The following is a 26,420-nucleotide window of genomic DNA, read 5'->3' on the forward strand; positions in this document are numbered from 1 at the left end:
TGCCCACTGAACAGGAGAATGTTGGCCGAACATGTAGACTTCTGACTTGTCCTCTTAGAGTAGCTCAAAACACTGGGGACACACTGCCATCCATGAAATTTGCAGTTACCAAATTTGAAGCTTTGGAACTGAGCTAATAAATCTAAGAAACTCTAAAATGAGAAGAAATATTTCATTTTCATGTTGAACTGTACTTTTTTGGATTGATCTGAAAAGGATTTATTTTTCCCCCTCCTTTGGCTTCTGCTCTAAAAATGCTCATCCTTCATTCGTTACCTTACCTTCACACAAGCCTTACCAGTTCCTTGTAATTTGAGGGAGCACCCAAGACTGTGCATACTTGGAGGGAGGCAGGTGTGGATTAAAAATGGAGGAGATAAAAAGAAATGTCTAATTATGAAAATAAAAAATCTAATTTTTAACTTTTGTTTTTCATAGTTGTGTGTGCAAGTTGATGGCCAATAAAACTAGGATCTTAGTTACTTCAAAACTGGAACATTTGAAGATTGCTGACAAAATATTAATCTTACATGAGGGGAGCTGCTATTTCTATGGAACATTTTCTGAACTTCAGGGCCAAAGGCCAGACTTCAGCTCGGAGCTGATGGGATTTGATTCTTTTGATCAATTCAGTGCAGAGAGAAGAAATTCAATTATAACTGAGACTCTGCGACGATTTTCCTTTGAAGGAGAAAGCATGGGATCACGAAATGAAATAAAGAAGCAGTCTTTTAAACAAACATCAGATTTTAATGACAAAAGGAAGAACTCCGTCATTGTTAACCCACTTAATGCAGGCAGGAAGTTATCGATAATACAGAAGAATGGGACACAGGTCAATGGACTGGAAGATGGCCACGTTGATTCACCAGAAAGGAGGATCTCACTGGTACCTGACCTGGAACAGGGAGATGTGGGACTACCTCGAAGTAACATGTTAAACTCTGACCACATGCTGCAGTCTCGGAGGAGGCAGTCTGTGTTAAGTCTGATGACAGGCACCTCCGTGAACCAAGGCCCACACACCTCCAAAAAGGGAAGTACAACGTTTCGGAAAATGTCTATGGTGCCTCAGACGAACCTGTCCTCTGAGATAGATATCTACACTAGGCGCTTGTCTCGAGACAGCATCTTGGACATCACTGATGAGATTAATGAAGAGGATTTGAAGGTGCGTGTTGATTTACTTCGTCTTTTTTGATATGGTGACAATTTGAGCAGTATACTCCTATGCCCATTTCTACTTGACTATGCACTCTACAATATTTCCTGAGGAATGTCTTTTCTTCAATATCTATCAATATTTTTTTAAAGTCAAATACTATCTTGAAATTCTTAAAAAGTATTTCTTGTTGTCAAACTGCCTAGCTTATATTCTGGTACAAATAATCAACAGACAAGTAAGCTGTTTTACTCTGTTTTTATGGGTGTGCTGGAAATCATGGTCAATCAAGGTTGAGTTTTACGCCAACAACTGGAGCAAAATTCCTTTCTTTTTCTTATAATTAACAATATTACGTGATGAAATACTTTTCTTTCCAACGTTTCCCCTGCCCCCCCCCACCTCCCCTCCATTTTTCTTTAAAATTGTTTTTGATAGGATAGAAAAATTTTCTGTAGTAGTTTACTTTGTGGAAAAAAAGTCCGGAAGAAACGTTGAAACTCTTAGTTTGCTGAAGCACTGTCCGTTTTTTCTTTTGCTTTATTGTTTTGAGCAGAACAAAAATCTCTTAATATATCTATGATTTCACTTTAACAGCATATTAGTAGTCTACATTCCAATATACACTGAAAGAAAATTGCTGTTGATTAACTATTACCCGACTTTCTGAAGTACTGGAAAAAAATCTTTGTTGTTTCTTTCAGTGTTATCTGAACATTTCAAATTATCCCTAAACTGTGATGTTGGAGTGAAGATAATTTGATCACCCAGTATCTTCCTCACCTGGCCATTATCAGGCAATTTGAATCAAATCATAGAATGATTTGGGTTGGAAAACTTAAAGATCATCTAGTTTGTGTAGCTTAAAGATCCTTAAAGATCATTTACTTCCAACCACCATCCATGGATGCAGGCTTCCCCAACTTTCCACTAGACCAGGTTGCACAGGGCCCCATCCAACTTAGCCTTGAACACCTCCAGGGAGAAGGCATCCACAGCTGGGCAATCCATGTCAGAGCCTCACCACTCTCACAGTGCAGAATTTCTTCCTGATGTCTAATCTAAATAATTCCTCCATCAGTTTAAAGCTGCTCTCCCTTGTCCTGTCACTGCATTCCATGATAAAAAGTCCCTCCCCATCTTGCCTGTAGTCCCCCATTAGGTACTGGAATGCCACTATGAGGTCCCTCTGGAGCCTTCTCTTCCTTGGGCTAAACAACCCCAACTCTCTCAGCCTGTAGTGTGAATGCTGCAGTTCAATTATTTGGAGTCAGCAGAAAGAATGACGGCTTTCATGTGAGTTAGCAGAATGAATGACAGCATTCGTGTGTCAGAAATTTTCACAAATAGGTACCATTGTCATTGTAACTATGGTCTTATCAATTCTCTGTCAGGAATGCTTTACTGATGATGCTGAAGGCATGGGTACTGTTACCACGTGGAATACTTATTTCAGATACATTACCATCCACAAAAGCTTGATTTTTGTACTGATTTTATGTGTGACTATCTTCTTATTTGAGGTAAGAAAGTCTGTTCCCAGTTTCATTTTCCTGCAAATGATGTTTCTTCAAATTATGCAGTTTGTGATAGAAGTGTAAAGGAATAAAGGATCAAGACATTAGTTGATGCGTGTATCGACCAGCGGCAACTGCCATTAAAATGATAATTTTTTAAATGTAATTTCTCTACCTTTTGGCTGAACATTGCTCACTGAAGGTAATGATCAGTACACGGCAGAACTCAGATTATCACTGTTATTTCTGTTATATAAACTGTTGTCCTGAGCTTGTCTCTTTTTCGTAAGTGAATGAATTCCCATTTTCTATGAACAGAAATCTTTACAGAGCCTTGTGAATTTAACAAGTACACACGTATCAGTCCTGGAGAGTTGCTTTTAATAATGTGTTATTAGTTTTTCTCTCAGTGAAGGAAGAAAGGGTAATAATGCAGAAAGCTGAAGGCCTTTGATGGCATTTAAAGACAGGTGGGATTTTCCCACAGTGTGCAGAGAAGACTTTTTTCCAAGTACAGTGAAAACACTGTCAGAACATGTGCTGAAGAACTTCTGCCTGATCACATGCCTGATCATTATTTTACCTTTTGTGGATGTTTTCTGCTTTTTGTCTTTTCTCAGCTTAGGAAAGGCTTTTAACATATCTACATAAACTTCTAGTATCCTCTTTTACAATTAATATCACAGAATCACAGAATCACAGAATTGAGAGTTTTTTCTAAGGCATGAAACACATTTCAGAGAAAAGGCTGTGATTAATGGGGACTGTATTGATATGCCAACTTATAAAATATAGCTCCTTTTCCCTTGACATTTTTCAGCACAGGAAGAAAAAAAGAAATATCCATTAGGAATATAGGATTGCTTTTTGACTGACTGTGCCAGTGAAGGGTTTTTAACAATTCTAAGTTGACGTTTGACCTTCTTTTAGTGTCATGAAACCTGGAGAAGGACATGAGTGATAATAGGCTGAATTTACAGTAATGTTGCATCCTGGATGACTAAATTAGTTCTTCTGCAACCGATGACTTTGTGTCTGGAGCTTGGGTCTTGTTTGAGATCCCACATTTCTAAACCACTTCCAACAACAAGATTGAGCATTTTAATGTGTAGCTGTTCTTATTATGTAAGTTCTATTTTCCTGCTGTGGAAAATGGCATTATAAACATACAACAGCGAAGTTAAATGTGATTTGTTGGAGAAAAGGAAATTTTAACTTTGAGGTGTTTGCCTCTATATTCAGCATATATTTCCAATGCTGGTCACAGGTTTTTGCTTTTTAAATTAGACGAAAAACTTTTTAAATAATTCAAAAGCCTCTTCTTCTAACTGAGAACAAATCTGATGACTATGAATATCGATCCATCATAGTTAAAGTCCCCAGTGTAACTATTGCTTAAATAAAATCCTATTGATAAATTAATGGGCTGGGAGATATTCAGATAGAGCACAACCTATGTAGCCTCTACTAAGGCTCTGTGTATGAGATGAAATACCGTGCAAGTTGAGTATGTGGCCTGCAGTTGCCCTTCTGGCCATAGGTGGTGAAGAAAGTCTAGAGCTAAACACTGAAATACTGAACTGAGAGAATGGTGACAAGTAAATCGAAAGTGGAATTTTAACAGCCTTCAGAACTGGATGGGACTACTATGAAAATGCTAGATATGCTATTTTAGATTTAGAATGGATTACTTCATATTACAGATCCCAAGGTGGGTTCACAGAGAACACCATAAATCGGCCATCGGCTGTACTTTCTTTCCACACGTGTGGAGTGTGAGCTGCTCAAAGCAAATTTCCTAGATGTAGGACGCAGAGACCAAAGTTAGTGAACTAGAGGAAGAGTAGTTATGCATGGAAACATTTAGAAAGTTTTGTATTCTTTTGCAATACACGCAATTAACAATTAACATGCACTGTCTTCCCACCAGTATTCTGTTACATTTTATTGCCGTTTAACTGATGGCAGCAGAGGGGCAATCTGACAAGTGCTGTCTGACATGGAAGTGTGTATGAAGCAGAAGTGTGTCATGGGATTCCTCCATGCAGAAGCATGGCACCCATTGACATCTGCTGACTCCTGCTGCGTGCTTATGTGGATCAAAGAGTGGTTGTTACCACAGTGAGATGGTGGGTGATGCATTTCAGCAGCAGTAACAGCAACAAAGACAGGCCACATTCTGGATGACCTTGCAGATCTTTACGAGCTCTTGTTCATTGCTGGTGAAAAGGCGTAGTTAATGGTGGTGACTATATTGAAAAGTTGTGTTTTGTAGCTGAGAATTTGCTCTATCAAATGGTATCATTCTGCTCTTTGTTGTAGTTTCCATGCAAATAAATAGGAGTCGTTATTTTCAGAGTGGCCTATGTACATTTAGATAGACAAGAAATCATAAGTAGAAAAAGAAACAGAGTGAAATGGAGTGACCTACATGAAGTTCTCCACTGACTCAGAGAACAGAAAACATTTGTTATAGAGAAAGCTTCCATTGGGCACAATAAATAGAGTTGAATTCCATCTTAAAATATGCTAAAGTAGATTATGTGGTGAAGCATGTAAAGCTAGCAGCCAAACAAGATCAGACAAATAGATATATATCGAAGGTAGGTGTCACCTGGAAAGAACAGTAACGCAAGAGTAAAAATGTTAAAGGTTTTGAATTATTGCCTTTGAATATATTGGGAAAGAGACCTCTTTTCTTTTCTTTTCTTTTCTTTTCTTTTCTTTTCTTTTCTTTTCTTTTCTTTTCTTTTCTTTTCTTTTCTTTTCTTTTCTTTTCTTTTCTTTTCTTTTCTTTTCTTTTCTTTTCTTTTCTTTTCTTTTCTTTTCTTTTCTTTTCTTTTCTTTTCTTTTCTTTTCTTTTCTTTTCTTTTCTTTTCTTTTCTTTTCTTTTCTTTTCTTTTCTTTTCTTTTCTTTTCTTTTCTTTTCTTTTCTTTTCTTTTCTTTTCTTTTTTAAAGAGCCATCACGAAATATTAGCTTTTGAAACTTAAAATATGTTAAAGCGTACACTGAATATCCCTTGTCATTCAGAGTGCATTAACAAGCCTTTGTTAATAGTATGGTAAAAAATAATACAAGAATATTAAAGAACTTGAGTGCCTGATTGTAATAAAAGTCTAAATGTAGCTTTGCTAGTGGGATGCACTGAATGGTTTCTGTGGAAGGAGAAGCTGATCTGACAAGGTTTTGCTTCAAGGAAGTTGGATTTCCATAGATTTACAATGCTCTCTCTACAAACAATTATAGAACAAAAAAAAAAGTAAATGAGAAGATCATTATGAGACAAGACAAAAAATTAACTGTTTTCTCTGGTCACAGGTGGCTGCTTCTCTTTTTCTGTTATTATTTCTTCAAAAGTAAGTAATTCTGATTATTTATTGAAGGACTGAAGAATACTTTACATTGATTTTTGTTATACATAATTAATACATTCTGCCAGAAGTCCATATAATAGGCTCTAGCTTAAGTTCAATAAAGTGATTCGTAGATGGAGGTGGTACCTTACACTTGTCCTTCTCTAAGTGCTAACATTTGTATGGTTTGTGTCTTGTTACTGAATGCACAGCAGTGACAAAAGACATTTCCTCAGTCAGCTCACTCTAAAGATGTGTGGACTTATTTCTGAATATGTTGTTGTTCACTGTTGTCTTTCAGGGTCCAGCAGATGAGGGTTAAAACATGCTGAGCAGCAGTATGGCTTTTCATGTGTCACTGCTTTTGCTTCTTATTTTAGTCCTGTAGAACTAACTCTGTGTGTTCGAGCATAGGAAATGTGGTAATTAATGTGTGATTTGGGGGGGAATTTTGGTCTCCTCTTAGCCTAGGTCACTAAGGTTTTGGATTAAATTTTATCTTTTTAAAAACAAAAACATATTTTAGAAATCACTACAAATGCTGATAGATGCGAGCATCTCCAAAGATATGTGAAGAAAAGAATATGGCATATATTGCCTTGGCCCCTGAACGCACACGGACTAACTTTGTCTTACTGGCACTTGAGGTAGATCATGATATATATGATGGTGTGAGTCCAGAGGAGGGCCACAAAGATGATCAGAGGGCTGGAGCACCTCTCCTATGAGGAAACGTTGAGGGAGTTGGGACTGTTCAGCCTGGAGAAGAGAAGGTTCTGGGAAGATCTCACTGCAATCTTCCCATACTTGAAAGGAGCATATAAACAAGAGTGAGACCGCCTTTCAGTGCAGATAGATAGTGACAGGTCAGGGGGGAATGGCTTTAAACTGAAAGAGGGAAGGTTTAGGTTAGAAAGAAATTCTTCATTCAGAGGGTGGTGAGGCACTGGAACAGGCTGCCCACGGAATCTGTAGATGCCCTGTCCCTGAAGGTGTTCAAGGGCAGGATTGATGAGTTCCTGGGCAGTCTGACCTAGTGGCTGGCAGCCCTGCTCATGGCAAGGGGCTTGGAAGTAGATGATCTTTGAGGTCCTTTCTAACTCAAGCCGGTGTATGATTCTATGATTTTATTTCATAGGATAGGATAATTCATACAGGATAGGATATTTCATAGGATAATAATAGTAAATGACAGTTAAACTATATAACTAATCATTGACTTAGTTTTAAAAGAAATGAACGTTGCAGTGCTGTTTATTTAGTAGAGAAATTAAAAAGAAACTTGCCATTTCTGATAATGCATTTATTTTTTATTTATATCACACAGTACAGCTGCAAAAATAAATGAGACACAACCAGAAAATGCTACCAGTGACAACCCTCCAGTGATCATCACCAACACCAGCTCCTACTACATGATTTATATTTATGTGGGAGTTGCAGATACCCTGCTTGCCATGGGAGTTTTCAGAGGCTTGCCCCTTGTGCATACACTGATAACAGTATCTAAGACTCTTCATCAAAAGATGGTGCATGCAGTTCTTTATGCACCTATGTCAACATTCAACTCTTTGAAAGCAGGTAACTTGGATGGAGACTGATTGACTCGTATCGGTTTTATTTTAATTAAACAGGTTTTATTCTGCTAAAGAATACTGCTGCTTTCCATTTAAATTGTCAATCAAGCTGAATGATAAAAGTTTGCTATGTAAAGTGATTTGTGAATCTTCTAATGGTTGCGCTTACTTTAAGTATGACATATTTCAGTTGTCAATTCTGATTCTGAAATAACACCTTTTAAGTTGGCATAGAATGAGAAAATTCATTGTTAGAAGTTTGAGGCAATAAAACCAGAAGAGGTTCTAATGAATAGCCTTTGTCTAAAACTGTAATAGAAAAGATACAGTCTAAAGATACGTGGTGAGTGACAAGGAATCAGATATGGATGATAAATAGTGCTTTATTTCATGAGCAGTCCTACTGAATGGCATAAAACATCAGTTGGTGTGAACAATGGTATTCATATTCAAATTTGGCTCAGAAGTTGATGCAGAGTTCATTACATAACTGGTGCAACAAGTTCTGTTTGCTGCTGAACATGAAATTCCTTTCCCATACCCTACTTAACAGATACATGCTGGAGTACAGGAAGCATTGGTAAATGACAGTGTAATATAGGATCTTCCTTCATTTTCCCACTATATTCTTAGTTCTGTTGTTATTTTGTGGTTAACATGGTATTTCTGCTCAGAAGCTAATAAACTGGTATGCAAACTAATAAAAACGCTGACATACAAATTATCCATGTATCAGCATAAGCCTGATGCATAAAGGGTGCAGACTTTATGGCAAGTGTCTGGGTTTCTGTCCTGTTTTACATGTTAATTTGTTTCAACTACATTTTTTTTGTCTGAGATTCCAAGACCTGAATCAGAAACTGTAGAATCATTCTTTTTCATGATGTAGCTCCATTAAGCTGTAATGGAATTGCTTGTAGTAGAATACATCTTGTACTTACCTTTAGCATTTTGTGTTTAGAAAAAAAGAAAATAAAAACCTGTTTTGTTTGTTTGTTTTGTAAAAGTAATACATGTAGGATTTTGTGGGGAGGGTGTTAAAATGCTATATTCATTTATTCTTAATCCACAGGTGGTATACTCAACAGATTCTCTAAAGATACAGCGATACTGGATGATTTACTTCCACTGACAGTATTTGATCTCATTCAGGTTTGTAGAATAGAAGTTCTCAATTTTTGATGTCTTCTGGCATTGCAAAGTTTCAGTTGTACATCAAGTAAAGAAATTATGTAATGTGAAGAGCTAACAGGAATTAAATCCCAACAGTCTCTTTCTTTCAGTCTGTTCACATAGCTGCTTATCTTGTAAGTCGACCACTGCTTTTGTTTTTGAGTTCTTGCCGTAGGTCTACCTACACTCTCTGTGCAAACTTCTTTCGAGTACTTGGGCACAGAAACATTTTTGCCCTGCAGTCTCCTTCGGTACAAGTCCACATTCACCTTCAAAGGTGTAAGATACATTTCTAGGTTCCTTTCAGTTATTTTGGATCAAGATGAATATAGTCTGTGATGCCCTTGTTAACTACTTGTTATGAAAGACAGGTTTTGGGGTTAGGAATTCTTTGGAGGAATTTTACGAGAGTTGTAGAACTGCAGAATTTTATTTTATTTTTAATGACAATGCTTGGTGCCATTGTAGCTGCTGGGAAACTCCACACATTGCCAGATCTTGATGAGCTTTGAATAACCTCCAGTACATTCACACTGAAGAGAACACTGAAGAAATATAGAGATAGAGACAATTCCAGTGCTTCTTAGAGGGGCTGCCTTTCCTTGTTCCTCATCCCAGCTGCGGCTCTGTATGGATCCCAGCTCACGTCAGTAGTGTCCCAGCATACTGTTGACACACTCCATCTGTGAATTTGCTCTGATTTGCAGTTCTTACATGATGATCTGATTAAAACCAAGTCCCCTTTCCTTGTTTATTAGTAATTTGTAACTTTGCCTTAGGGAGGCAAGTGCAGCTCCACCTTAAGTTCAAGAAAATAGCAACGTTACTTTGTGCACTGCTGAAGTCCTGAATCTTTGCTGAATGAGTAAACGTGGGCATTAAACCATTCTCTTTTTTATTATCCATTGCTGATGCCATCTTCAGTGTGAATAGTATTTACTACCATCTTTTCTGGTGTGTTTTTTTTTTTTGTTTGTTTCTGACATTTTGGATCTGCCATGGAGGAGTTATTCCAAGCTGAATTTTGTTATTCCATCAAATTCTATGTCAAACTCTATACAAGAAGCTGACCAGTTTTTCATATTTCAAGGTTAAAGAAAATAATCTCTACCCGTAGCTTTTCTGTTCTGATGCCTTTCAGAAGCTAACTTGTAATACCTATTGGTACATCTCTTTCTCCTGAGTTTCAGGTGTAGAGGCTTCTGGATATGCATGGCCAGTTGCCCTGTCTTTCCTTTTTTTTTTTCTGTAGAAGATCATTAAATCTACCCACTGTCTTGAACACTTTTTACCAGCCTTTTCCTTATAAGACATTTCTGTTCATCCTCTGCAGCTTTTGAATTGTTTGGCAGTTTCTGACTTCCATGGACACTGCATATAAACAATGTCAAATTCATCTGAAAGACATACAGAAATTGTGACTCTATACGTTGGTTATCACAGAGTCAAAGGATGGTTGAATTTAGAATAAATCTGTGGACCTAGTCCATAGAGGACAGTCAAACACTAGGATCTCTTCAAACCTTCTGTTCAAAGCAGGGTCATCTACAGGATTTTGGATACTCTCAAGGGTGGAGACTCCACACGTTCTTTGAGCAGCATGTTCCAGTGTTTGTCCCCACAGTGAAAAAGGTCTTTCTCGTGTTTAAATGGAATTTTGTCTATTTGAATTTGTCCTCTTGTCCTTTCACTGCTTGACAGTTAAAAGAGTCTGACCGCCTTCCCAAATCAACTCCAGATACCTATGGCCTAATAAATTTTACATCAATGGCAAGAGATACCGTCTGTGATGTTTTCTCTGGCGGCCATCTGTCAGAGTATGAATTACAGCCAGTTAATGACTGCAGTAGCTTTAAACAAGTTTAAATGCCTATGTCAATCTTCCACCAGTACTTACAGTGGCAGCACCATTTTCTCAAATCCTTTGCATGAGATGCTGCTAGCATATATTGCTAGTCTCGAAGATTTAATATTATCTCAGTCGTGAGATCATAGTGAACTCACTAGGCATTTATACTTACGGTCTTAACCACATTTTCTCAAAATCTTGAACTGCCATTGGTTAACTGAATTGGCTGTTGCAGTCATCACCACTTTGAACCCTGGATGAAGTCTTTATCACTTGTGTTTGTTAAAATGAAGGCATACAGGAAGCACTGGAGTAAGTCTCCTGGTCTGGCCTCCATCCCAGCCCTAAAAGCTCATAATCTGAGGTCACTGCAGCACAGTCCTGTGGCTTTTAATTGATCTTCATTAATTCTCTGCTGGCATTCCCTGAGCATATACCAATGTAGCCAGCCTGTGTGTTGATTTTCGCTATTGACATTTTGGAGAAAGTAGTATTGTCTGTTTGTTTTTACATTTGTTTTGTTTTTTGAACCTGCCAGAGAACACTAATTTTTTATATTCAGCTTTTTAGAAATAGGTGTTGGACCTGCGGTAGAGCTATGTGGTATGATCATGGTCTTTGCAAAATTTAAGTGAATAATGGAAATGGGAATTAGAACAGCCACTGTGTTACTCTATGATCTCAAGTAACCTAAGACCTGTATAATTTGGCAGGTGTCATTTGAATAACTCATTTTCTTAATAGTAAAATAAAGAAAAGGGGCTAAATTCTGCAGTTTGAAAAAATGAATAAACACAAATTCATTCTTGTGTTTCTACAGACCAGTGCTATACAAGCCAATGTGTGTCAGCATTCTTTTAATAGAAAGGGGTAAAGTAATGAAAGACATCTTTAACTAGTACATCCATTAATTTTTATTCATAAACTTTGATAATGGCATTACACTGATTGTATTTCTGATGAAAACATAGGGTAAGAAGCCTATGTTGAACACTTAATGTTAGTCTGACTGTGAAAGGCATCAGACTTGGAATACTGGAAATCCAAATCATTCCTCAAAACCACACAGATTTAATAGCTAACACAGGAACTGCAAGTAACTTCTTAATGTGAAATTAGCTCTGTTTTCCAACTATTTCTTTCTTGAGATAATGGGCATAACCTGGAACACAGGAAGTTCTGTCTGAGCAACAGGAAGCACTTCTGTGCTGTGTGGTTGGCTGAGAACTGACACAGGTTGCCCAGAGCCTGTACAGTTTCCTCCTTAGAGATCTTTAAAAGCTGTCTGGATGTGGTCCTGGCACCTTGCTCTGGATGTCCCTGCTTGGGCAGGGGTTGGACCATATGGACCTATGGTTCCCTGCCAACCTCAGCCACCCTGTGATTCTGTAAGCTGGTCAATTACAGTGATGTTTCAATCATCATTTCATCATTTTGTTGAAATTGTACATTTGTAGTTGCCTTCTGCTGATAAGTTTGCAAGCTGAAGTAGTTAAGTGTGAAAGGTAACACCCTGATATGCAGTAGAGTTTTGCTATTCTGCATACATGGATGTATTTGTGTTTCATCGATTCAGATATGGGACAGAAACAGCCCAAGGGCTTAAGGTGCTTCTAGAGTAAAGATTGACTTGACTTAAGCAAATCTGTCTGGAGATACTGAGGATGAGGTCTCAGGAGAATGGTATAGTAGTCTCTGGTAGATTTCAATAGACTAATTTGAATGATTTTTCCCATCTGTCACCTCAAAACTTTTTTTTTTTTTTTTTAACTTCCTGAAACTAACTTTTCATACCATAAGTCCTTTTACAACTCATCTCCTGTCTTCTGATTAAGATGACTACAATCACGAGGTTGATATGTAGGTTATAGTCCCTTGCACAATTTATGATGTACCATTTCCCATTTTTTCTGACCCTTGGAAAACCGATTGGCCCAGAATCTGCAGGAGAGTGGCACTCAGCTTCTGATAGCCTAGCACACCAAGCCCAGACAGGACAGAGTCAGAATCAGTAGGTTTCAAAGATGATTGCAGGTACAGCAAGTATCATTGTTTTAGCTGGAGTGAGTGCATAGCTACTGTTTTTGTGTGTAAATGTTTGACTTCGTAATTTAGAAGTTTGCAGTACTGTCTCTACCACAGAAAACATTTCTTCCATGTATTAGGAAAGGTAGACATTCTTATAGGTGTGGATCTGGTCTCAGTTATTCATGATCTTTTCATAAAGGCTTGTTCTCAGCTGCAAGTACTACTTAAGTTAGCTTTTTATGGTTATCAAAACAATGCATAGTTGCTGTGGGAAGGAAATTCATCACCAATCTCTAGTCTATAAAATGACAAGTTTACTGTATCAATAGTATTTTTCTTTCATTCTACAGTTAATACTGATTGTGATTGGCGCTATAACAGTAGTCTCAATATTACAACCCTACATCTTCCTGGCATCAGTGCCTGTGATAGCAGCCTTTATTGTGTTAAGGGCATACTTCCTCCACACTTCTCAGCAGCTGAAACAACTGGAATCTGAAGGTATGAGCAACAAAATTGGTTAGACTACTAAATCCACCACAAATCAATTGAGAAGTGATTCACCCTGTCACCTCTTTGCCTTTTCTCTTATAAGATGCCGTTGTCTCTGGGAGTAGAACACTTATCTCCTTAAAAGCACTGCTGTTACTGATCCAGCCAGTACTGAGTGCTCTGCTGCCAAAGAACAACGGAGAAGACCTATTTAAAGCTGGGCTTTAACACCACTGCAGCTGAAAACAAATAAAGTCTTGAAATACAATTTTCTTCAAAGTAAACTTCACTTGAAAAATTGTGATCAGATTTAGTATGTGCCTCACAAAGTTGTTTCTTTATAAGAAAACTTTAGAATCTCCATACCTTTCTTTTATGAGTGCAAGTAGTTGTTTTTTCTGAATAAGTTGTTTGACTAAATTTCTTCCTCTCCCCTATTATCAGACTAACATATTCCCAATTAAAATGGAAAAACTGATTCTGAAGTGTGGGTTTGCAGATCAGGACTGTGGTCCTTTACCAAAAAATTGGCAGGATCTGACAATCCTCAGTCCGTTGTGAATCATCTTGCCTTTTACTCATGCATAACTTTAAATTTGCTCAGATATAAATTCCAATTTGTTTCATATTTAGAGGGGTTTAGCACTGGCACTCCATTTTTGGTGTAATTCAAGGTTTCCTTACAATTAAAACCATGACAGGAGAGTGGAATCCAGAGCATTTAAGTACTCTATCTGTGCTAAACAAACCCACCCAAACTTACTTGACGGAGTGGTCAGAATTGTAGGAATTAATTTTGGCTGGGGAGGAGCCTTCTTTCTCTTGTGACGTCTTACAGCTGACCAGGCGTTTCTCCAAGCAGTATGCTGACTATGAGGAATTAATGTGGTCACTTGCTGGCAAGACACTGAATGGAACTTCAACCCATTCATGCAAACACTGTTGCGTATCCTCTGCTAGGATTACTTCAACCATGTATGCCAACAGCATAGATAAATTAAACCAATGACAGTAGTTACACAGCTAGGAGTCAGACACAGGGCTGTGGATTTGTGTAATATGAAAAGTATTTTCTTATGAGTGTTTATGATGTTTGTAATTTAAACACTTTACAGCTCGGAGTCCAATATTCACACATCTTGTTACAAGCTTAAAAGGACTGTGGACGCTGAGAGCCTTTGGGCGGCAGCCGTATTTTGAAACCCTGTTTCACAAAGCTCTGAACCTACACACAGCAAACTGGTTCCTCTACCTGTCAACTCTGCGCTGGTTTCAGATGAGGATAGAAATTATTTTTGTTGTCTTTTTCAGTGCAGTGGCATTCATCTCTATCATAACCACAGGTACAGTAACTTTACTGGAATACTGAAATGCACGTTTTGCCTCTGTTTAACAGCTCTTCTGTGGACACTTCTGATGACAGTAAACACTGCACAGTTCAGCATACATTGCACTCACTGATTGAAGTATGTCAGAGAGTAGAAATTGTGTTTGACTTAAAATAGAAGTTATACCACAGTTGTCTGCTATTGTAGAAGGCTCACTGAAGAGATTAGTTTGAAAACAGGTTATCTGAGGGGCCACAACTTTCTTTTCTTGACCCTAACTGCTGCAAAAGTAATCTGGTGGCTTCTAAACCACATAAAGATAACCATGTGAATGTACTGAAAAGCTTGGATGGTGATTATTATCTATATAGCTTGAAGTTTTTTAGTAAATTGAGTTAATATTCCTCTCATTTTACAAATAGCTGAGTGAAAATGGAAAGATTTAATGACCTCTTAAAGCTGCATCACTAGCAAAAGTATTCATTCAGTTTTCCAGTTCCCACATATTGATCCATTTCCTGGTGTGAATTTTTGCAAATTCCATTAAAAATCACCTCCAAAATGGCTCACCACTCCTAGTAAACAGAGTACACACAGGAGAAACACTACGTACCTTACTGTTCTACCTGGAAGCTGGGCCAGGCATAGCCAGTCTTTGACAAGCAGAGTACGAACTGAAAGATCCCAATGAAAACTGAATAATTCAGCTTTGTGGAAAAATTTTGCAAGTTTAGCTACAAATATCTTTTAAAAGAGTTTCTAATTCACTGTGCTCTCAATTACATTTTTTTGATTTTCATTCTCAGGCATTATACTCCCCTCTCCCCTGTTTTACATTGAACTTTTTGTCCAGGATCAGTGTTATGACAGCTGATGAGCAAGAATTCAGTGACTTTAAGAATGAAGTTTTTTATTCTAACACTATCTGAGTTTCATAGCTGATCATACTTTTCTTGATCATACATACAGTACCAGATCTGAAGCTGGATGGCCCTGGCTGTGTCAGGGGAACTGGAGCTTGATGATCCCTGGGATCCCTTCCAACCCAAGCCGTTCTATGATTCTGTGATTCTATGATTCTATGATACCAAGATTTAATTGCAAATCAAGATCAGGGTTTTTAGTGCATTCACTGGCAGAACCAGGAGTTCAATTGATGACTAAACTGTCAATCCTCTTGTATAACCAACAAATCCATGGTTTTTTTCCATGAAAAAAAAGAGAGAATTTGAATTTGAATATGTATTTTAAGATGTTATATAGATCTTCTATGCAATGTATGAAATATATATTCATTTTGTGAACTTTGTTGGCCATATATTTTCATATACATTACATCTTTTTCCCTTTGCAGGTGATGGACCAGGTAGAGTTGGCATTATTCTTACATTAGCCATGAACATCATGGGAACCTTGCAGTGGGCAGTAAACTCAAGCATAGATGTGGACAGCTTGGTAAGCATAAAGTGTGCTCTGCTGTGGTTTGTTTGTTTAGAGAACTTGCTTTTCTTTGTTGATTATAGGTGCTCACTGAGTTATTATCAGACCTGTGTAGCAATCAAAAGTGGAAAAATTTTCCTTTCACCTTTCACAGCTTTGGGACAGCACTGAGTTTTTTCATGGTCAGAAATTCTCCTGGATGAGAAAAGGGAACAGCAAATGCTTGCTCTTGAGGATTCAGATTGCATAGCAGTTATGGGAAAGCATCTGAAAGACTTGGAGTTGCTTTGTTATGGTTATATACCTAATCAAATCTTGGTCCACTTAAAGGCTTTGCACAGCAGATTTCAATGGATGAGGCTGAGCTGCTTTCATGCAAAATGGAAGCAATTTAAAAATCATTCCTACACTTAACTGGTGGTCTTTTTCTGGTTTTACTTGGAATAACTTCTGAAATAAGGCTTTGCTGATCTCATTAATTTGTGTAGTTACTTCATTAATTGAGCTTTGCTGATCTCATTAATTTGTGTAGTTACTTCATTAATTGAGACTGACTTTAAGCTTTAAGAGAGAACATTTCACAGGATTATCTTATCATCACCTATTTGTTGAGAAGCAGACAGGAAACTCATAAAAGAATACATTTGTTATGGTGGTTTTCATCATGTAACAGTCAATTCTCTCTCACAATTAAGGAATTCTGGGATTGATTTTAGACAGAATTCTTGTGGCAAACTCCATATAAACCCTAATTACATCTATTAAAAAAAAAAATAAATCTAAGATAAAAAGTCCTTTGCATCCAGTCATACTGTCTCTGAATCCTGAAGTATCTTCGCAAGCCAAGCCTTTAAGCACTGGAAAACAAATAACTTTCACAGGCGACAATTAGATCCTGATTAGCTGAAATGAATTGTTTTTAAAAAATGGAGCAGATTTATTTTTTAAATAAGTGATTCAACCACCCTCATCCTGAAGGAAATCCTTAAGAGCCCCAAAACTGGGAATTAGCCACTCACAAAATCTAATCTCTTGTTGACACATACAATTGGTGATAGTCCAGAAAGCTGACTGCCATTCAGGGACACATTTTTTCCCTATCCACCAATTGTTTTATGATAATTCTTTCTTCAGTTGTTAGTACAGGCTGTCTTGAAGGGCAAGCAGTTTGTGCAAGGGCTTGTTTGCCAAAACTGCAAGGCAAGCCAGAGTGCAGTGCTGTGACCGATACAAAGTAAAACATCCTATTGGTAAGGCATGGCACTGAACATTCAATGAACTCTCTTGTGTAAGCTCACTTTTAGCCTTATGTGGCATGATGTAGTCACTGAAATATCACAGTCTGTGAGAGCCATGTTCATTCATACTGCTTAGTGCAAATTGAAGATGCTTCACACAAGAGCAGAAAAAATCTTGGTATGGTATTGAGAGGGTGCTGGACACACCAGCATTTTAATAAAGAACTTCCCCTTTTTAAAATACATTGATGCTAAGCTCTCATCTATTAGTAGTAACTACAAAGTAACTCCCTTTCCCCTGAAAAAGAACAAATTGCCTTATATGTTTGTGAGTTCTTTTCTCTGTATTAAGACAAACTAGTATATTGGAGCACTGTATTAATGGCAGTTTTCTGAAGGTGCATCCGTTTGTAGATAGATCTTGTGGTCTTGTTTTGGTAATGGTTTGCTGCCCTCCCCCATCCCATGGGTGTTTAAGTATCCCAGCTGCCAAGCTCATAGATATTGCTGGCAGAATGGTTTCCTGACATTGAAAAGCTGCTTCTGTGCACAAACAAATAACAATAGCTTCATGGTCTCAAGGCAATAAAACGGCTTCATTGGGTAATTCAGATATATTATTTCCTACCCTTTTCCACATTTGATGCTTCCCTCTTTACAGTTATTTGGTTAAGGATGTCCTGCGAGGGCTTGCATGTGTGCCTGGTTTAGTGTGCTATTTTGGTTATAATTCTCTCAAAAGCTCCCAGTTGCATCAGATTGGTGAGAACTGACACATCTCTGTGTGTCTCAGTTACCAGTACACACACACTGCTCTGAGTGAGATCTCTTATGCCCTTTTGTGAGCTGCCGTGACATCCATGCTTACAAGGCAGCCCACAAGTGTGCCTGAGTGTACACAGTTCTAGGTGGTGGTCTTTGGTTGTCAGATAAGTTGGTGTTTTCTGCAAGTGATTGAAGCCCATGGCTAAAGGCACAGCTGCTGCAATTAGTACATGACACTAAACTTGTGCTGAATTCTTTAACAAGATATGTGAGATACGAGACATGAGTGAAATAGGTACAAGCAAAAGGGCAGGAAGAAGGAAAACAGGGAAACAGGATAATATGACAAAGACAAAAAGGCACCAGAAGAAATATTGACCAAACAGATAAGTAGGTGGCTAATTTGACTTTATTCCACACAGCTGCCTTCTTGAGCTGCTGTGATGTTGGTGTATGTTTTCAAGCAATCTGAGAATCTAGGTTGGATTTCTGTTTTTACATGCAGAAGTATTCTCGTCTTTAGAGGGACTTCTGTTCATCTTTATTTGTCTCTAACTGAAAAATCTCCATTGTCTTTTAATACCCCATGATGGTTTTGGCACTGCATTTTCTACAGTTCTGATACTTTATCTGCTCTGGTGTTTCTTTTTTTCTTTCTTTCTTTTTTTTCTTTTAAACATATATGGTCACTCTGACAGCTACCCACTGTTTCATTTAAAGCTAGCAGCTAGACTAGATTTATCTCCTCACTTTGATCATTTCTGCTAATACCCCTTTAGCTTGTTTTCAGTCTTTTTCTTAGCCCTCCAGACAGTCTTGCAATATTTTTAATTTTTTCCTCGATAAGGAAATACAAAAATAAGTTTTCCAGTAAGTGTTGCCTTAGCAGATAAGCATTGGCTAGTCCCAGTGGAATGTTTTAATGTTCACGAAACTTCTCCTTCGCTGATGTGTATCCTGCAACAGCAGTGCTAAAACTGGGAAGGACGATTTCTTTCATCAGGGAGCAAGAAATTGTCATGCTTTCATTATTGCCAAGATTATTTATGTAAGGAGATAAAAAAGAATTCCCAAAGAGATATTAAGAATGTACTTTCTACGCTACATTGTGCTCCATCCTATACATCACTGGTGCTGAGGAATTAAAGTGGTACATGGTAAAGAAGAAGACCAAAGAAAAAAAATAGGATTGTTAAAAATAATGCTTGTTTTATGGCTGGTTTTCATACTTTCATTTTTCCATGCTAGTTTTCTCTTAACCCATCCAGCCGGTAATTCTTACCTGGAAAATGATATTAGTATGGTCTAATATGGGAGAAATGGGAGAAAGCCTGAGAACTCTTATTTAGTCTGGTAAAACTTTAGTCGCTTCTTGACTGTATAATCTGCATCAGAACAGCAGTTCTCAAAATGAGCTGCGGTCATACGGAGATTCACAAAATCTAAAAAAAAAAAACAGAGCAAACAAACAAAAAAAAATCAGTACAAGTGCGAACTAAGTATTTTGCTTTTGCAATCTGGAATAGGAGTATATGAATCACAGAACATCCCCAGCTGGAAGGGACCCACAAGGGTCATCAGCTTCAGCCCCAGGGTCACACACAGCACTGCCCAAAGTCAAACCCGTGTCTGAGAGCGCTGTCCAAACCCTTCCTGAACTCCGGCAGCTCGGTGCTGTGCCACTGCCCTGGGCAGCCTGTTCCACTGCCCACCAGCCTCTAATGAAGAATGTTTCCCACCTCCCCTGGCACAGCTCCATGCCGTTCCCTCGGGCCGGGTCGCTGTCACACAGAGCAGAGCTCAGCGCTGCCCCCCACTCTCTGTGAGGAGCGGCAGCCGCCATCAGGCCTCCCCTCAGCTCCTCTGCTCTGCGCTGAGCAAATCCAGGGGCCTCTGCCCCCCTATAGGCCCTTCCTTGAATGACACAGAATTATTAAGCTGCTCCCCATGTCTTTCCCACTAGACCCTTCCTCATCTTCCTAGCCCTCCTTTGGTCTAATAGCTGTATGTCCTTGTACTGTGGCACCCAAATCTGTTCCCGGTGCAGGAGGTGAAGCCGCACAGCACAGAGCAGAGCACAACCCCTGCCCTCGCTCAGTGCCGTGCTGGGGCTGGTGCACCACAGGGTGCAGTTGGCCCTTCAGGCTGCCGGGGCGCATTGCTGACTTGTGTTCAACTTGCTGTCAGACAGAACACACCAAAACCCACATATGAGTTTGATTACCTCTAAGTGCCTCCAAAAAGTGTCAGCAAAAGATAAGAAACCTCACAATTAACATATGGCCTGCCTGCACCAAGTTAGTTTTTGCAGTGACAAACTGCACAGGATCTTTTTTTTCCGCCTTGAGCCGCTGGACTGACCTCCTGTGGTATCGCTCAGTTGCACGCTGCTGTTTCCAGAGAGCGTGTGTTTGAGGAGGTGGTGTCACACAGCGCTGTTGCTGCAAACTGTATGTGCCTGCTTTGGAGAAAGGAACTGCCCTCTTATAGCAGAAGAATACAGAGCCTTATAGAATTAGTTGTATTAGATTACTTGTGAAAACAAAAACAAAAACAAAAGTGACCTCTTCCACATTCTGGAAGTGTATATTACTTAATAATATTATGAATTCTCATCCCACATTAGGAATAGTTTAAGTGATATTAATGAGAAAGTAAATTAAAGGTTTTGTAATGTTATTAAAATCCCAGTAAAATGCAATTAGGCAAGGCTAAAAATAGTGTATTGTGCTCTAGACATTTTTAGCTGAAAGTAGTAAATATACTCTTTCATTCTAAAGCATTAATTGGAGAATGTGAATATAGCAATTAAATTGCTGACGGGAATAACAGATAAGAAACTTTCTGTCACCTAACTGTGCCTGTCATTATGAATGACAGAAGATTTCAGTCTCCAAAAGGAAGAATGGATATCATTGTAAAATGTTACTGACATTTATGCTGTATTCTGCCCAGATCTAAATCGTAATGCAAATTACAGAACCAGGAAAGCATCTTTTCAATTGATTTAAAGTACTAAGCTGTCTAAAATATCTTCGCATGTGAAGTGAGTGATCAATTTGTCAGGGGAGCTGGATTATAGAGATTAAATTTTATAAGGCAAGACTCTTTAGCCAGATGGCTACCTAGCAGATTTTAGCTGATGTGTATTGCTAGGATATCATGGGCAGTTACAGGATTTCCCTTTTTTGCACAGAATTTCATTGCCAAGAAGCCAGGAAAGAAGCTCTGATATTTCTGCAGATGCAATATTTCTAAAAATATAAAATTTCTGGGAATAAAAAAAAAGGTACTAACACCCGATGAAGTGAAAGCAATGATAATAGAAGCAGCATGAGTTTACTGAAGGAATACAAAAACAGTTTAATAAGGTCAAGGATATACAAAGATGTTTCTTTAGTATCATTAAAGAACAATATGATTGGGTTCTGCAATTTGGCGTTTCAGTTAAATCTGTAAGATTGGGCTGGAATAGCACATACCAATACACTGAGGCTGGATGGGACTGGACATCCCACTCCAGAGTTCAGAAGGAACTGTCTGAAAATTTGGCCATCAGTAACCATGGCGTTGAATGAATCCACCAATGTGGCAGTGGTGGCATGTGACCAAGAAACAAATGTTTCTTCCAGTTGAGAGAGATCAGAAGTCACTGATCCCACCATCAGTTTGTTAGTCTGATGGTAGCAGTCTTTAGAAACTATGCTGAAGATGCAACTGAAGATACAAAGCTCACAGAGGGAATAAACTCAGATGTGCTGAAATTAGGATGTATTAGAATAACTTGATAATTGTGTTTGATGATGTATTTTCTGGACAAGAGTAATGTAGTAATAATCTGTCTTCAGGAATACACTGGCTATGGCTTTCTGTTTCAGAAGTGATGTAAATGAACGAGATCAGGATTATTGCAAGAACTGTAAACTAGTTAATGAGTTGGATGGAAAGGAAACGGCATTAAGCCGTAGCTATTGAGCTATAGGGAGGATACTCAACAAAGATTAGGTTTGTGACTGAGCTTGTTTTAATCTTTTTCTAATACTCTCAACAACAACAACAAAAAGATATGTTGAAGAAGACTGCCAAAGGCACAGAGCTGAAGAGCAGTGTCAACATGAAGAACACTAAGAGTTAAAGGTATTAGGTGACCTCAGATGACAAATATGAAACAGATTTCAGTCAACAAAGGGGCAAAGGCTTAAACTTAGGAACTGCTAATAATAACCTCTCTTGTAAGTAAGGATCTCTTCAATTAGAAATGTCTAAAGTGAAGGAAAGCTTGGCCAGCCACTGCTTGGTTACAGGGTGACTGCAAGATGTGAGTGTGAAGAAAAGAATATATATAATCTTAAGATGTGTTAATCAAGATATTCCTAAAATAGATAGGAAAGTATCAGCATGTTTGTACAGTGTTCCTGCTGCTCAGACAGGAAAGATTAATTTGAACTGGGATGTCTGGGGAAGGAGAACATATGTTTAGAAAGAGGCTTAAACCTGGATTTTCTTTAGGCTTGGAGAATAAAGGGTGACTGGATCTAAGATGGCCCACCATAAGTTAAAGGGGAAAGCAGTTAAGGAAAAAAAACTTCAGAACTTAGAATTTACGAATGCCCCAAACCAAAATTGTCCATAGACTTAAAAATATGTTTTGTGACCATCTGTCCAGTGAAGTTCTAGCAAAGGAGATGAATTAACTTTTTATTATCTGATCCTTGACCTATTCAAATTCCATGCATTCTGCTTATCTTTGAAGATTAATCATTATTCAAGGAAATTCAGTTTTCAGGTAGAGCAAAGCCAAACGGGAGGAAGGAGCTGGAGACTCCAAGATTTCTTACATGATTGGTGATTTCAGATGTATAGCTCATCTGCTGTTTTTGCTATACATTATAAAGGTGAAGAGAGCTACTGTGCTCATTTAAAAATAAAGGAAGGGGAATTAGATGTTTGGCAACGTTAGCATCGTACGAGAGAAAAATAATCTACAGCTCTGTAAAAGAAGTACCTTACCTTTTCAAATTATACAGCACTATACATAGAAAGGAGACTCACCCAATAGAAATTAGTAATAATTTGATTTTGTTTGCTTTGGTAGCTCAGTACAATTAGAATAATATTTGTTTTGATTCCTAGATGCGGTCTGTCAGCCGAATATTTAAATTCATTGACATGCCAACAGAGGAGATGAAAAGCATTAAGCCACAGAAGAATAACCAGTTTTCAGATGCCCTTATAATTGAGAACAGGCACGTGAAGGACAAGAAGAGCTGGCCATCGGGGGGACAAATGACTGTGACCAACCTTACAGCCAGATACACTGAGGGAGGAACTGCTGTCTTAGAAAACATTTCCTTCTCAATCAGTCCAGGGCAGACGGTGAGACACTGTTTTGTTGTGTTTGGTCTGATTTCTATTATGCTTTACTGTGGAAGTGTCATTATAAAACTATTTATTGACTCGGTAAGTTTTTGTAGATAGAAACATGAAATTATTGCAGAACAAAATAATCATCTAAATCACCTGAATGACAGAAACGTCTTCTGCCTCTTATTAAAAAAGTGCTTATATCTAGTATTATTAGCTACGAAAAATAGTAAGGAAATTTGGCTTACTTATCCTAGAAATCTTGAAGCTGTTAGTACCTTGGTGAAGCACGATGAATTGCTTTCCAGACCACGAGGAGAATAACACACAGCTAAAATATTTCTGCAGTAGTTCTTCACATCCTTTTCCTGTGCTTGAAGTTGGCCTCCTCCTCCTATGGACAGAGAAGTGTGCAAATGCTGGGGGCAGACTGACCCAGTGGAACGGGCCATGAAAGAATACTGGCCAGCGTGCCAAGGGTAACGCACCAGCGGCTCGGCGCTCAGAGGGACGTTCCATGAGTGCTGTGGGCTGTGCCAAACTATTAGAGAGCAAACGATAAGCAGCTCTATTCTTTAAAAGGCTTACAAGCCTGTAACTAATCTTCATGTGTGTTTGGGTTTACATTCAAGAAATAACTTTATTTTCAGGGCAGCACTTAGGCAGATGTTGAACACTTTGCTTGAAGTTCATGCAAAGATTCCTGAGCTGAAGCTGTATGGATGAAGAGCCAATTTTAACTCTGTCACTTAGATGAGAAAACAGGGTCAGCAACAATGCCTTGCCTTGCCATGAGGCAGCTCGTAGGTCCTACTTTGAACAGCACCTGTCTGCCAGAGTTGATAGATCTATATTGGTTTACATGTTTCAATTCTAAGTTTGAAGGCACTGCAATTTTGATAATAGGGTTCAGACTTCCAGTAGCATCATCTTGAAACAACTGTGCCTTTGGAGGAGAGGCACTCTGTGATTTCTGCACTGTGAGGTGTGGGTGCTTCTGTAGTCTGCTTGATTTACTTCCTGGATAATTCTTTGAAGCAACGGAGTAATGGAAATGAAAGATACTTTTGCACTGTACACTTCTTACGCAAAACAATTAAAACAAAGATCCCTTTTACAATGACTATGATTTAGAAATTTTACCCAATTTCAGTGATGAACCATGTACGCAGAGGTAGCGTTTCCAGAATTGGAGTGCGTTCCTTAAACCAAAGAGATTTGTTTCTGCCTCATAGTGAAGCAAGAGAAAAACAAGCAGGAAAGGGGAGAACACCCATCACAGACCTTTGCTTGCCCTGTTTTGCCTTAGGCACTGTAATGGAAAGGATGTCAGACAGCAGGAATGGTCCTCATGTCACCTCATCACCTTCACATTTATACTGTCATTGTTCAAATGCAGCCCATGCTCAGACAGTTCAGCATTAGCGGTGTAAAATTCAGCTGTGGAAAAAGGCAGTATCTCAGCTTTGGGTGGTGGTTACAAAATATGAAATAATATATAAGGAAATTTCTGCTCTTCAGATAAGTATAGGCTAATGGATCTACCTTCGTTGATTCTGAAGGTTTACACTAACAATCAACCCTTGCTGTAGACTTTTATCACTTACAAATGAACAACCTACCACTGAACAGCTATCCCACTGAAATCAGTTTGGATTGCTCTCCACTATTAAGATCTCTAAATGCTGCTGCCTTGGTCTGTGGTTAATATGTGAGCGATATTAAGTGCTTGCTTTTATTAATTTGCATTGCAGGTGGGCCTTTTAGGAAGAACTGGCTCAGGAAAAAGCACTTTACTTTTTGCATTTTTAAGACTGCTGAATACAGAAGGGGATATCCAGATTGATGGCATCTCCTGGAACACAGTCAGCTTGCAGCAATGGAGGAAGGCCTTTGGAGTGATTCCTCAGGTAATGAGAATGTTTTACAGGCAGCAGAGGGCCTTCTTTTTTTTTCTTTGATTGTATGTTAATATACACATAGTTACATTTAAGCTGAAAGTTAGTTGTTTTATGCTAAGAAACAGAAAAAATGCACAGAATTTGTGAAGAGGATAGTTGGATTGATGAATGTGATAATTTGCAGTAAAGTCTACATTTTGAGTATTTCTATGTCACTCACACAAGAGCTCTTATAAGAATGAGAAGGTGCAGACCCTCAAACAAAAGTGTTTGTAGTTGCCTTATCTCTCTGCCTCTGAAATGGATGACATGCTGATTCAAAACAAGATAGTGCCATCTAAAGAAAAAAAATACAGTCAGTGATGTTCTCACCTCCTGTTTTCTAAAACCTTACATCATGTATTATGGTTAGGTTGTGAAAACAATAGTTTGCCTTTTTTCTTTGATAGGTCAGTAGCAGAACCACTCAATCATTAACTGATCCCCAACTTGGGCAGGGACACCTTCCTCTAGACCAGGTTGCTCAACCTGCCCTTGAACACTTCTAGGGGTGGGGCATCCACAGCATCTCTGAGCGACCTATTCCTGCTCCTTACTACCCTCATTCTGTGATTCTGTGTTAGAAAGTGCCTCTCCAGCTTTCCTGTGTGCCCTCTTTAGGTACAGAAAGGTCACTATAAGGTCTCTCTTGAGACTTTTATTCTCCAGGCTGAATAATCCCAACTCCCCCAGTGTGTCTTCATTGGAGAGGAGCTTCATCCTTCTGAGCACCTTTGTGGCCCTCCTCTGGATCTGCTCTAATAGATCCGTATTCTTCATTTGGTAGGGATCCCACAGCTGAATGCAGTGCTCCAGGTAGGGCCTCAAGGCAGCAAAATAGAGGGGAACAATCACCTCCCTTGAGCAGCTGGTCACTCTTTTTTAATGCTGCTGGCTTTCTGGGCTACAAGCACACATTAAATGCTCATGTTGAGCATTTCAGTCACCAGTGCACCAACTTTTTCTCCACAGGGCTGCTCTCAATCCACTCATCTCTCAGCCTGTATTGATGTTTGGGATTACCAGACCCACATGCAAAACCTTGCACTTGGCCAGGTTGACCTGCATGTTTGCATTGCCCACATTTCAAGCCTGTCAAGGTCCATCTATATGGCAACCTTTCACTTCCAACATGTCAGCTGCACCACACAGCTCAGTGTCTTTTGCAAACTTGCTGCGAGTGCAACAGTTT

General features: G+C 38.7%; 1 protein-coding gene across 2 annotated transcripts in view; it reads left to right on the top strand.

Moving 5' to 3' along the window:
- CFTR (CF transmembrane conductance regulator) overlaps positions 1 to 26,420 on the top strand; it is an 81,428-nt gene that overhangs the window by 44,327 nt on the left and 10,681 nt on the right. For both annotated transcript variants that reach the window (XM_052668430.1, XM_052668431.1), the window contains exons 14-23: positions 439 to 1,171; positions 2,557 to 2,685; positions 6,000 to 6,037; positions 7,362 to 7,615; positions 8,684 to 8,763; positions 13,012 to 13,162; positions 14,269 to 14,496; positions 15,836 to 15,936; positions 23,058 to 23,300; positions 25,043 to 25,198. In XM_052668430.1, the coding sequence (XP_052524390.1) occupies positions 439 to 1,171; positions 2,557 to 2,685; positions 6,000 to 6,037; positions 7,362 to 7,615; positions 8,684 to 8,763; positions 13,012 to 13,162; positions 14,269 to 14,496; positions 15,836 to 15,936; positions 23,058 to 23,300; positions 25,043 to 25,198 (2,113 nt within the window). The remainder of the gene's footprint in view (positions 1 to 438; positions 1,172 to 2,556; positions 2,686 to 5,999; positions 6,038 to 7,361; positions 7,616 to 8,683; positions 8,764 to 13,011; positions 13,163 to 14,268; positions 14,497 to 15,835; positions 15,937 to 23,057; positions 23,301 to 25,042; positions 25,199 to 26,420) is intronic.

Source organism: Tympanuchus pallidicinctus, unplaced genomic scaffold (genome assembly GCF_026119805.1).
Source record: "Tympanuchus pallidicinctus isolate F22 unplaced genomic scaffold, pur_lepc_1.0 scaffold8, whole genome shotgun sequence".
Lineage (NCBI taxonomy): Eukaryota > Metazoa > Chordata > Aves > Galliformes > Phasianidae > Tympanuchus > Tympanuchus pallidicinctus.